The sequence below is a fragment of the Mus pahari genome, unplaced genomic scaffold (assembly GCF_900095145.1).
Source record: "Mus pahari unplaced genomic scaffold, PAHARI_EIJ_v1.1 scaffold_5139_1, whole genome shotgun sequence".
In the NCBI taxonomy this organism is placed as follows: domain Eukaryota; kingdom Metazoa; phylum Chordata; class Mammalia; order Rodentia; family Muridae; genus Mus; species Mus pahari.
Genome location: NW_018392936.1, coordinates 29,382 through 43,238, shown reverse-complemented (window position 1 = coordinate 43,238; position 13,857 = coordinate 29,382). Strand labels below are relative to the sequence as shown.

At 35.3% G+C, this 13,857-nt stretch overlaps 1 protein-coding gene across 1 annotated transcript in view; it reads right to left on the bottom strand.

Annotated features, from left to right (window-relative positions):
* Nucleotides 1-13,584, bottom strand: part of LOC110315257 (vomeronasal type-2 receptor 116-like) — a 35,553-nt gene extending 21,969 nt beyond the window's left edge. The window contains 2 exon segments of the mRNA XM_021189356.1: nt 2,404-2,629; nt 13,521-13,584. Of these exon segments, the coding sequence (XP_021045015.1) occupies nt 2,404-2,629; nt 13,521-13,584 (290 nt within the window).
* Nucleotides 13,585-13,857: the final 273 nt, after the last annotated feature.

Sequence of the window (13,857 nt, the reverse complement as noted above, 5' to 3'; positions counted from 1 at the left end):
CCTTATCAGTGAGTGCATATTATGTGAGTTCTTTTTGTGATTGGGTTACCTCACTCAGGATGATACCCTCCAGATCCATCCATTTGCCAAGGAATTTCATAAATTCATTGTTTTTAATAGCTGAGTAGTAATCCACTGTGTAAATGTACCATATTTTCTGTATCCATTCCTCTGTTGAGGGACATTGCAGTTCTTTCCAGCTTCTGTCTATTATAAATAAGGCTGCTATGAACAAAGTGGAGTATGTGTTCTTATTAACAGTTCGAACATCTTCTGGATACATGCCCAGGAGCATTAAATAAATTCAAATATCAAACATGCATTTTGTAAAAGATGCATGCCTATGCATATGTTCCTATGTATTTAAGCAATCATATTTAGGTCATGAGAGGGCAATATACACAAGTGCTTTAAAAGATTCTTTGTTGTAGAGTATTCTAGTTCTAATGCACTGGTATATACTTGTACCAGATACTGAGTACAGAGATTAAGGGCTTGCTCTCCAATCCTAATATCATTCACATATTTTCCATACACAGGAATGTGATTTTTTCACTATGGGTACTTCTCAGCAACATAACGTAATTTTTAGGATACATCTTTGATTAACTTTCCAGTTTCAGTAAAACAACACTAACATCCTACTGAAAACTAGGAACATAAGGAAATTGTAGTGATATTTGTATGTGCCAGTACTATAAGTTTGTAAAATGGAATAATCTCTGCTGTAAATTGTATAGAAAATATCTTAGGGTTTTTTTTGTAACACAAGTGGTCAATAAGTCAGTATATATGTCATAATACCATATTGGATTTATGTTTTTGATGAGAATAATAACTCCTGTCTCATCCTTGTCATTTTTATATAATCTGATTCATAAACACTAAACACACATTTTTTAATTTAGTGATTCACTTTGAGTTAGGTAAATCAGTTTTTCACTTAAAAAGTGTCCTCCTGTGGTGTTTTCATTCTAATATTTTATCAACATAGGCCATTTTAGAATATCATTACCACACAAACATGTCAATTAAAAATTTTACTGATACACAAAAGAAACTTGAGAATAGATCTTGTGCAATGCACAAACTACTTCCTACAACTATGCTTTGGAAGCATCAATTACTTAAGCTGTCAGGGTAGAATAGCAGTCTAAAGGGCTGTGTTTTAAAACAACTATCAGCAATCCATGAAAATTGGTATGGTTACCACATTGGTAAAATTTGCAGCTATATTTACTAAAATTACTGATAAAAACCCACAAGGTGTAAATACCTTAAAAGTGTTAATATTAACAAACTGAGTCATGAAGATGGAAGACATTTTTCTTAAATAATGACAAAAAAGAACTAGTAGGCAACTCCTGTATCACTGTTCTCAAAAGTTCCAGACATCTCACATCACAACTTTCATCCATGTCAGTGACAAGGGACATAAGCAGTCACCACAATTATTGATAGCATCACTCTCAAAAAAAAGTAAACATAAACATATCATTTAAATGGAGATGTTCCATATATAATTTTTAAAGATTTATTATTTATTTTATTTATGTGAGTACACTGTAGCTATCTTCAGACACACCAGAATAGGGCATCAGATTTTATTACAGATAACTGTGAGCCACTATATGGTTGCTGGGAATCAAACTGAAGACCTCTGGAAGAGCAATCAGTGCTCTTAACTGCTGAGCCATCTCTCCAGCCTCCATATATTTTTCACTCAAAAGAGACTTCCTGAGCTGAACTTTATAAATCTTAACAGTCAGTGATTGTACATGAACCAAGTGAAGCACTGAGGCACAGGGATGTGGTTGTGACTCTGTGCTTCATCTGAAATGGGAATTTCTGAGTGTAAAGATCTTCTCTTTCCAGACTTGATGAAGCTTTAGAAGACAAGAAGTGACCACATGTAATGAATTTAAGAGAGTAAGTTTGTATATATGTAAAGTTCTTGACAACTCTAGGTGCCATGAACATTACTAGAACCAGCATATGCTCTGGTAGCAATACACTGATGGAAGGACTGTCAGTAGATTTATGACCATCTATTTGCATATACTTGGAGTAAAACATAAGGAAATATTACATGATCGATTTCAATAAGTCATCTCTGTTTAGACTGCAATAAAAAAAACTGTTAATAAGCGAAAGGGCATTATGTGAAGAATCAATGTAGATAGTCCTTTATACCTCAGCTTCCAGTCTTTAAGTCAGAGGCCACCTGACTTAAAGAAAACCAAAATCTTCACTGGACTACTTAAAAAGAGAAACTATGATTGACTCTGTAAAAGAAACAAGGTTGTTTCTTAGTGTTCAGGCATAGCAACAGTACAGAAGACTCAAGAATTCGTCTAATCTTCATCCTCAGAGCACTCAAGAAATGTTGAAGTTGTCATTTACATGGAAAATATAAATGCACTTATAGAACATTCAGTTTGGTTGAAATATTCTTTCTCCATAGGCAACTGCACTGCTTCAAGGTTGAAGGAACAACTTGTCCCCAAATTGTTGATGAAATCATTCATATTTATTCTCCAAAAGCACCTGGTATCAATGAAATTGGCCATGAGAAGTGGCACGTTGAGGAGGAAGAAGACTACTATCAAAATAAGCACATTTATCCTGCCTTAAACCTGTTCAGTGTGAATTGTGAAGTGCCATGCATATAAGCACATTAAATTTCTGCCTGCTTTTATTTCTCTGGGTAAAAGATAGGTTTGTTGCATATTCGTCGTTCTTTTTTTTTTTTTTTTTTTTTTTTTCTGACTGCTCCTGAGCTCTGAAGGGATCTTAAACACTCTCTTCCCTGGGGCTCTGCAACTGATGTCCACAGCCCATGTAATAAAACATAGGTAGGTAAATAATTAGGATAATTAATTTTCAGGCCCCATGACATCACTCAGTTTGTAAACCACTGGGAGAAAGCCCTTTTGTTCATATTTGGTCCTTGGAAAGTTTTAATATGCTCATTTTTTAACACAATTAGAAATGATGTCAGTGGATTGTGTCAGATGATTCACAGTAAGACATCCAGTAACGGTACAATCAGTGTTACTGAGGACACAGAGGACATTGTATTACAAACTCCAAGTCAGGGAGAGGCAGTCTCATGTTTATAGCCATCGAAAGTCATAGACTATGTATAATGGAGACTATGTCACACCAGAGACTGGTGGAGAATCGAAAATAAGTTCAAGACCACCTAGCCCCTCCCCCTCTGAAGGGACTTTCAGAAACATAGCGGTCAAAATGACTAAGTCTACAGCTGCCAAAACAAAATGAACTTTTTTCAGTAAATTAACCATAACAAGATTAGCAGTTCCCAGAAGAATTCCCCTACCCTGCCCCACACTGAATTCTGAGAAAAACTACAAACTGCCCTGACCTTGCTAGAATTCCCTGAGACGTTTATAGGTGTAACGTTAATAGCTAACCCATAAGTTCAAAATGTACTGCTGCTTTACTAACTAATCATAGTAACCACCATAAGGGCAGGCAAAGTAAGTCACTAGGCCAAAGGTAGTGACCCTATGCAAACCAACAAATGCCTGAAAAGGTTAATTGCTACACCAATGAGAATAAGCCAGCTAGCCCTGTTGCCTAAATCTGCCCCTTACGAGATATAAAAAGTGTGTCCTGAGACTAGTAAAAAATAAAAGAAAGGAAAAAAAAGTGTGTCCTATCTTTTTTCTGGTTCTCTTCTCTGGCCTGAATGCTGAGAGAAGGGTACCCAACACGTTGGATCAATAAAAATCCTCTTGTGATTTGCAGCGATGGTAATCTTGAGTGAGGGTCTTTTGACTGACTCCAACAATGGTACAGAATATCTAAACAAGGCCTCTGCTTCTATTGTCTTGATGTTCAATAAACAGAACAAATCTATAAATATACTTAATCCAACTCTATCCAAAATTATACAGTCCTTCACAGATTCCCATTTCATTTACATGATAAAGATTCAGTTTTAAAGGTTCGAGAAGAGAAAATGCCATGCCATGTACTTTGTTTCAATTACAAAAAAATCACTCTACCTTCCAAACATTTATTACTAATGAGAAAGTAATTTTAATATTTTAATTCCAAATCATGATCTTCCTCCAGTATCCTCCTTTTTTTGTAAATACCTTTTGCTGAGCTATGTATTCTACACTATCTTTACTTTCCTACATTGATTTTGCTCATTTTACATTGCATTCATGGCCATGAAGAAGTCTTGCTTCTAAATATCTTAGTATTTTAGAAGAAAATAGTGATGTGAAACAATACTTTATTATTATTATTATTATTATTATTATTATTATTATTACTATTATTATTTACTTTGCTGGTATCTGCTCCTCCATCACTGATATCTGTTGCCCATCTTGGTACTTATACATTCTTCAATTCTATCAACCTCCTTCTATCTTCATGACATTCTGTGTTCATGTTCAATTTGCAATTCAAGAATTATATTTTCATCAATATTTTCTTACTACTGCCTTCACACAATACACCCATCCCCAATTCCTTCATGCCTTTTCAATTTTCAAATAATACCTCTCCTACTTTCTTTGTTGAAAGATGTGAAAACACACACACATACATACATACATACACACACGCACACACACACACACACACACACACACACACACACACACTCAATATAGACACATACTGTTAGATCTAGACTCAGATCTGTTAGACTCTGATCCTGAATCAGTCTGTGATGGTTTGTATATTTTCAGCTCAGGGAATGACACTATTGGGAGGTGTGGCCTTTTTGGAATAGGTGTGGCTTTGTTAATGTGTTCTTTAATATCATTGTCCTAGCTGCCTTGGAGTTAGTATTTTGCTACCAATATTCAGATGAAGATGTAGAACTATCAAGCTCCTCCTGAACCATGCCTGCCTGGATGATTCAGTGTTCTCACCTTAATTAAAATGAAATGAAACTCTGAACTTGTAATCAAGCCCCAATTAAATGTCATTCTTTATTAGAGTGGCATTGGTCATGGTTTCTTTACATAGCAGTAAATCCCTAACTAAGATAAAGTCTTTAGTTTAAAATAATGACTTCCTGTTCTATCCTCAATTCTTGTTAACAGGATCACATAATTCTTGCGGGTTGGAGAAAACTTTCTTACGTGTTTGTAAACACTTCATGCCTGTCATCTAAATTGTAATATTAAAAAAAAAGAGTAGACCCAGAAATCTTATTTGTTTAATTTTATCCATTTTTCCCCAATCATTTCTGTAGTATATGTATAGGGTTTATTTACTTAAACATTTATAATATTGGCATGTGGGTTTTACTCTAAATGTTTATGTTTGAGCATGGAAATTCATTGAATTACACTGTTAAAATTCTAATAATGCAGTGTAAATAGCAATAATGAATATCATTTTTTGAAAGTAAAATAACAAATTTTTATATGATATGTTGTCTTTATATACTCAGTTGAAATTCATAAAGATTTATGTCATCTTGTATATTATAAATGATAAAAAACAAAATACATTAACAGGAAATTATGTATGTGGTATGCTCACTCATGTTTACCTCCAGAAAAATCCATGAGTAATGTAGATAAACTATGACATATTCCTGCATGTACTTCCTCTCACACTGGAATCTTTCATGAGATTTTGCACAAAATTTACATGATCAATATCTTATTTGGTCCCTGTTTACCTTCCCATTCTAAGAGTAAGATTAGATTCACATTCTCTCTCAACTATGACTTGATACCTAATGCATCAGTCATACTCATGTAATCCTTCATAATTAGAAAAGTTGAAGTAAAAATTAATGTTTTAAAAGATGTCAACATTACTAATGTTGGATATTACTTGCTGTAAACTAGATTAATCCTGTTTTGGATATTATCATATATCTCTAATTGCTCCTGTTATTTTATTTTGAAGTCATGTTAGATATCATCAAATATTTTACCTCATCTAATCCATCATTCTGCTGCATACAAGTAATAGAACTAAACATCAAAGATATATATTACCTCAGAATAAAAGGCTGGAAAAAATTTGACTCAAATGGATTGAAGCAGCAAGCTGGTGGAGTCATTCTAATAGGTAATAAAACAGACCAAACCAAAACAAATGAAAAGAGATAAGGAAGTATGCTACATACCCATCAAACTGTTTAAAATCTTATTTTGTGTGTCCATTCTACATCTGATAGAGGGCTAATATCCAATATATACAAACCAATCAAGAAGTTAGACTCCAGAACACCAAATAACCCTATTAAAAACTGGGGTATGGAACTAAACAAAGAATTCTCAACTGAGGAATATCAAATGGCTGAGAAGCACCTAAAAATGTTCAACATCTTTACTCACCAGGGAAATTCAAATCAAAACAACCCTGAGATTCTACTTTGCACCAGTCAGAATCGCTATGATCAAAAACTCAGGTGCCATCGGATGCTGGCGAGGATGTGGAGAAAGAGGAACACTCCTCCATTGCTGGTGGGTAGTCTTCATTTCTGTTGCTAAGGTTCTTGTGCTTGCTTTTGCGCAAGATCCTGAGTGCAGAGTGGAAGGACCCTGTCCCAGGCTTTCCACTGCTTCTCTTGCTTCTCCTTCTGATTTATTGGCACATGGTGACAGACCAATAAATCATTACTTCTTCCATTTCTAGACCTGTAATTTAGTTTTTCATTTGAGTAATTCTATTCCACATAGATAAAAATAGATTAAAGAATGTTTGTCCCAATAGTATGCTAGGTTTGTTGAATCTTTTTCAGTATCTCTTGAAGCAGGTGTCATGATATCCCCCACATTGTTAATTTTATTCAGGATTGCTTGGCCTTTGCAGGATATTTTGTTCTGCCATATTAAGTTTTAGATTGTTTTTTGTACAAAAATAACTGACATCCAATTTCTATTAGAGTTTACACTGAGCCTGTTGTAGTTTGTCATAAAACCCTTAGTCACAAATATGACAGAAACCATCTTTGTTGCAAAACGCATGAGGATTTTACTTATCCAACATGTTGGGGAACCCCCTCTCTGCAAGCAGGCTGGAGAAGAGACCCAGAACAAAGTAAGAGGACACTTTTTAGGCCTTTGTAAGGGGCAGATTTAGGCACCAGGGTAATTGGCTTATTTTAATTGGTGTAGTCTATAACCTTCTTAGGCATTGGTTGGTTAGTATTGGGTTACTCTCATTTTGTCTCTCCTTGTGGTTTTTAGTGTGAGTCAGGGCAGTGGAATTTTTAATCTTGTTCTGACAGCTATAAGCTTAGTCATTTTAATTTTAAAAACTAGGTTTTTATATTTGTTTAGTAGCCAGTTTTTTGTCTGTCTCTTCACTTGGCCTGCTAGTAAAGCTTGGAAAGTCTTTTTGAATGGGGAAGGTACTGCTTAGTCTTGAATTTATTTTGGATATTACAAGCATCTATATTTTTTAATGGAAAATTTCACAACATTGTTTTTCAGTATAATCTCATGTAATTTTTTCCATGTGGTAATATTATATCTAATCCCTTCATTATTTTAAATTTTTCATGATCTTCATGTTCATTGAAGTTAATTGACCCATACTTTGAGGGAAAAGGAATTGTGTTGTTAGTTTTATCTATTTTTCAAGAAACGTGTTCTTCTCATACATGAAAATGACTCAATTTTGTGTTAACTTTGCAAACTCTACATTTATTAAAATTATGCTGGCATAATTTGAATACATATTGGAAACTGGGTTTCAGTTTTCTATTTCTATCCCTTTATTCATTGTTTTCTTTAGATAAAAATCATTCAATAAGTTAACAGTGGAAAAACTGGATTTACGTGGAGATGAATAACTTTAAAACTAAAACTCAGTAAAGAGAATTAGTGAGAACTGTGCAGTTATGATGTCAGTGTGGTCTAGGGGTCCCTGACTTCAGTCCACTGGTTGGTGGTAAGTATCTCTTAATGAACATAGACCTGGAAGTCCTCTACTGTATGTGTGTTGGGAGCCTCAAATAAGCTTATGCATGCTGTTTGGTGGTCCAGTGTTTGAAATATCTCAGGGGTCCAGATTAATTAAGATTGCTGGTTCTCCTATGAGATCAACTTTCTTAGCTTCTTTCAGCCTTCCCTAATTCAACAATAAGGGTCAGCTGTTTCTGTCCATTGTTTGGGTGCAAATATCTGCATCTGACACTTTCAGCTGCTCTTTGGGTCTTTTGGAGTGCAGTCACGATAGATCCATTTTTGTGAGTTCTCAATAGCCTCAGTAATAGTGTCAGGCATTGGGACCGCCCCTTAACCAGGATCCCACTTTGGGCCTCTCATTGGACCTTCTTTTCCTCATGCTCTTCTCAATTTCCATCCCTGTGATTCTTTCAGACAGAAGCAATTATGGGTCAGATGTGTGACTGTGGGATGGCCACCCCATCCCTCGCTTCATATCTTGTCTTCCAGATGGAGGTGAGCTCTATAAGTTTCCTCACCCTACTGTTGGGCATTTCATCAAAGGTCCCTCCCTGTGAGTCCTGGGATTCCCTCACCTCCCAGGTCTCTGGTGCATTCTGGGGGATCCCACCAACCTACTATTTCTTGAGTTTGCCTGTTTACATTCTTTCTGCAGGCACTCAGGTTTCAGTTCTTTTCCCTTACCCAATATTATATCAGTTTCCCATCTTTCCCCCCACTCCATCCACTTTCTTTCCCAGGTCACTTGGGGACATCAGCAGTTGACCCTTTTGAATTCTGTGGATGGTATCTTGTGTAATTTGTATGGTTTTTTTTTTGGCCTTATTAGTGAGTATATACCATGCATGTCCTTTTGCATCTGAGTTACCTCACCCAGGATGATATTTTCTAGTTCCATCCATTTGCCTGCAAAAGTCAGGATGTCCTTGTTCTTNATAACTGAGTAGTATTTCATTGTGTAAATGAAGCACATTTTCTATATCCATTCTTCAGTCATAGGACATCTAGGTTGTTTCCAGCTATCACAAATAAGGCCACTATGGACATAGTGGAACATGTGCCCCTGTGGCATGGTGGGGCATCTTTTGGGTATATTCTCAAGAGTTGTATAGCTGGGTCTTCATGTAGATCTATTTCCAATTTTCTGAGGAAACTCCAGATTTATTTCCAGAGTGTTTGCACCTGTTTACAATCCCAAGAGCAATGGAGAAATATTCCTTTTTCTCTACATCCTCTCTAACATGTGTTGTCACCTGAGATTTTGCTCTTTGCCATTCTGACTGGTATAAGGTGGAATCTCAGAGGTGCTTTGATTTTTATTTCTCTGATCACTAAGGACTTTGAATATTTCTTTAGGTGTTTCTCGGCCATTCAAAATTCCTCAGTTGTGAATTCTCTGTTTAGTTCTATACCCCATTTTTTATTAGGTTGTTTGGTTTTTTGGTGACTAACTTCTTGAGTTCTTAATATATTTTGGATATTAGCCCTCTATTGGATGTGGGGTTAGTGAAGATTTTTTCCCAATCATTAGGTTACTGATTTGTCTTATTGACTGTCTTTTGCTTTAGAGAAGCTTTCCAGTTTTATGAGGTACAATATATCAATTCTTGATATTAGACCATGATCCATTGGAATTCTGTTGAGGAAATTTCCCCCTGTGCCAATGAATTCAAGGCTCTTTCCCACTTTCTCTTCTATTAGATTCAGTGTATCTGGTTTCATGTTGAGGTTCTTGATCCACTTGGACTTGAGTTTTATACAAGGTGACAAATATGGATCTATTTGCATTTTATCTACCTACAGACAGCCAGTTAGACCAGCACCATTTATTGAAGATGGTTTCTTTTTTTCCATCGTATATTTTTGGCGTCTTTGTCAAAAATCAAGTGACATTAAGTGTGTGTTTTTTTATTTAATTCTTTTCCATTGATCAACATGTCTGTCTCTGTACCAATGCTGTGCAGTTTTTATCACTATTGCTCTGTATAAAGCTTAAGGTCAAGTTTGGGTGATTTCCCAAGCTGTTCTCTTATTGTTAAAAATTGTTTTCACTATTCTGTGTTTTTGGCTTTCCAGATGAATTTGAGAATTGCTCTTTCCATGTCTTTGAAGAATTGTGTTGGAATTTTAATGGGAATTGCATTGAATCTGTAGATTGCCTTGGGTAGGATGGCCATTTATACTATGTTAATTCTTCTAATCCATGAGCATGGGAGATATATTCATTTTCTGAGATCTTCAATTTCTTTCTTGAGAAATTTAAAGTTATTGTCATACAGGTCTTTCACTTGTTTGGTTAGAGTTACCTCAAGATATTTTATNCTATTTGTGGCTATTTTGAAGGGAATTGTTTCCCTAATTTCATTCTCAGACTGTTTATCCCTTGTATAAAGGAAGGCTCCTGATTTGAGTTAATTTCATATCTGTCCACTTTACTGAAGTTCTTTATCAGCTGGAGAAGTAATCTGGTAGAATTTTTGGGTTCGCTTATGTATACAATCATATCATCTGCAAATAGTGATAACTTTATTTCTCCTTTGTCAATTTGTATCAACTTGATCTCTTTTTGTTTTCTTATTGTTCTATCTAACACTTCAAGTACTATGTTGAATAGCTTTGGGAAGAATGGACAACCTTGTCTTGTCCGTGATTTCAGTGGGATTGCTTCAAGTATGTCTCCATTTAATCTAATATTCGCTGTTGGTTTGCAGTTAATTGTCTTTATTGTGTTTAGGAATGGGCCTTGAATTCCTGATCTCTCCAATACTTTTAACATGAAGGGATGTTATATTTTGTCAAAGGCTTTTTCAGCATCTAATGAGATGATCACATGATTTTTTTCTTTGAGTTTGTTTATATAGTGGATTACGTTAATGGATTTCATATTAAATCAACCTTGCATCACTAGGATGAAGCCTACTTGATCGTTGTGAATGGTGGTTTTGATGTGTTCTTGGATTTGGTTTGCAAGAATTTTATTGAGTATTTTTACATGGAATTTCATAAGTGAGATTGGTCTGAAGTTCTCTTTTTTGATTGGTTCCCTGTGTGGATTAGGTATCAGAGTCATTGTGGCTTCATAGAATGAGTTAGGTAGTATTCCTCCTGTTCCTCTTTTATGGAATAGTTTGAGAAAAATTAGTATCAGGTCTTTTTGAAGGTATGGAAGAATCTGCATTAAATCCACCTGGCCCTGATCTTGTTTTGGATGGGAGGTTTTTAATGACTTCTATTTCCTTGTGTGATGTGGGCCTTTTTAGATATTTACCTGCTCTTGATTTAATTTTGGTATGTGGCATCTGTCTAAAAGCCATCCATTTCATCTAGATTTTTCAGTTTTGTTGAGTATAGGCTTTTATAGTAGGATCTGATGTTTTGTTTTGGTTTTTTTGTTGTTATTGTTTTTTAATTTTTTTCCATTTCTGTTGTTATGTCTCCCTTTTCATTTCTGATTTTATTAATTTGGATACTGCCTCTTGGCCCTTCAGTTAGTTTGGCTAGGGTGTTATCTATCTTGTTGATTCTTTCAAAGAACAAGCTTTTGGTTTTGCTGATTCTTTGTGTGGTTTTCTTTGTTTCTATTTGATTAAATTCTGTCATGAGTTTGACTGCTAACTACCTTCTTCTCCTCTTAGATGAGTTTGCTTCTTTTTGTTCTAGGGCTCTCAGGTGTGCTGTTAAGTTGTTATTGTAAGATCTCTACAGTTTTTTTTTTAACCAGTGTACTTAGTATTATGTTCTTTCCTACTAGCACTACTTTCATTGTGTCCCATAGGTTTGGGTGTGATGTGTCAACATTTTTATTAAATTCCAGGAAGTCTTTAATTTATTTTTTTATTTCTTCCTTGACCAAGTTATCACTGAGTAAAGAGTTTTTCATTTTACTTGAGTATGTGGGCTTTCTGTCGTTTTTGCTGTTATTGAAGATCAGCTTTCGGCCATGGTGGTCTGATAGGATGCATGGTATTATTTCAATCTTCTTGTATCTGTTGAGGGTTTTTTTTTTGTGACCAATTGTATGGTTGATTTTAGAGAGGGTACCATGAGGTGCTGAGAAGAAGGTGTTTTCTATTCTTTTATGGTGAAATGTTTTGTAGATATCTGTTAAATCCATTTGGTTCATACCCTTTCTTAGTTTCATTGTGTCTCTGTTTAGTTTCTCTTTCAATGACCTGTTATTGGTGAGAGTGAGGTTTTGAAATCTTCCACTATTATTGTGTGCGTTTCAATGAGTGATTTGAGTTTTCGTAAAGTTTCTTTTATGAATTTGGGTGCTCTTGCATTTGGGCATAAATGTTCAGAATTGAGAGTTTCTCTTGGTAGATTTTCCCCTTGATAAATATGAAGTGTCCTTCTTCATCACACTTGATAACTTTTGGTTGAAAGTCTATTTTATTGAATATTAATATGGCGAGTCCTGCTTGTTTCCTTGGAACATTTGCTTAGAAGACTTTTTTTCCATCCTTTTACTCTGAAGTAGTGATTGTCTTTGTTGTTGAGGTATGTTTCTTGTATGCAGCAAAATGCTGGATCTTGTTTGGATATCCAGTCTATTAGCTTATGCCTTTTTTTAGGTGTGTTGAGGCCATGAATATTGTGAGATATTAAAGTGAGGCTATGAAGGCCCAAAGAGCCTGTTCAGAGTTCATGCAGACTCTAAGAGAACAAAAATGCCAGCGCAGGCTACTATACCCAACAAAATTCTCAATCAACATAAATGGAAAAAAAAACAAAATATTCCAGGAGAAAACCCAATTCAAATGATTTCTATCTACCAACACAGTCTTACAGAGGAAAAATTCAACACAAGGAATATGCCTACACCAAGGAGAGGACAAGATATTACGATATTTCAAAGTCTGTTGAGAAGTCTGGTATAATTCTGATAGGTCTACATTTGTATGTTACTTGGCCTTTTTCCTTGCAGCTTTTAATATTCTTTCTTTGCTCCGTGTATTTAGTGCTTTGATAATTATGTGACGAGAAGATTTTCTTTTCTGGTCCCATTTAATTGTTGTTCTATATGCACCTTGTACCTTTATGTCAATCTCTTGCTTTAGGTTGAGGAAGTTTTCTTCTATGAATTTGTTGAAGACTTTTCAGTTCATTTGAGCAGGGAATCTTCATTCTCCTCTATTCTGATTATTCTTAGATTTGGTCTTTTCATTGTGTCCTGAGTTTCCTGGATGCTTTGGGTTAGGTATTTTTTAAGTTTTGAATTTTCTTTGACAGTGGTGTCAGTCTCTTCTATGGAATCTTCTACATCTGAGATTCTCTCTTCTATCTCTTGTATTCTGTTGATAATCCTTGCATCTGTAATTACTGACCACTTTCCTAGGTTTTCCATGTCCAGTGTTGCCTCCATTTGTGTTTTCTTTATTGTTTCTATGTCGACTTTTATGCCTCAGATTGCTTCATTCAATTCCTTCATCTGTTTACCTGTGTTTTCCTGTATTTCTTTCAGTGAGTTATTGATATACTCCTTAAAGGATTCTATTATCTTTATGAGATAGGATTTAAGGGAGAACAAAATACTTATAGGAGACAAAGTTTAGAGCAGAGATTGAAGGAAATGCCATCCAGAGATTGACCTACCTGGGGATCCAGTCCATATACTGTCAACAAACATTGACACTGTTGTGGATGCTAAGAAGTGCATGACTCATCTTTGAATTGTTTGAATTGAGTCCTTTACAAACTGCTGACTTAGCTCAACAAACTGCATTACCTGATCCATGCATGTTGGAAGATGCTTTGAGAGGGAAGAGACAAGTAGCTTAGGAGAATTCAGGAAAAGACTTTTATTTTTTATTTTTTTAATTAATTTTATTTTATTTACATTTCAAATGTTATTCCCTTTTCCAGTATCTACTCTGCAATCCCCTATTCCATCCACCCTTAGCCTGCTTCTATGAGGGGGCTCCTACCCACC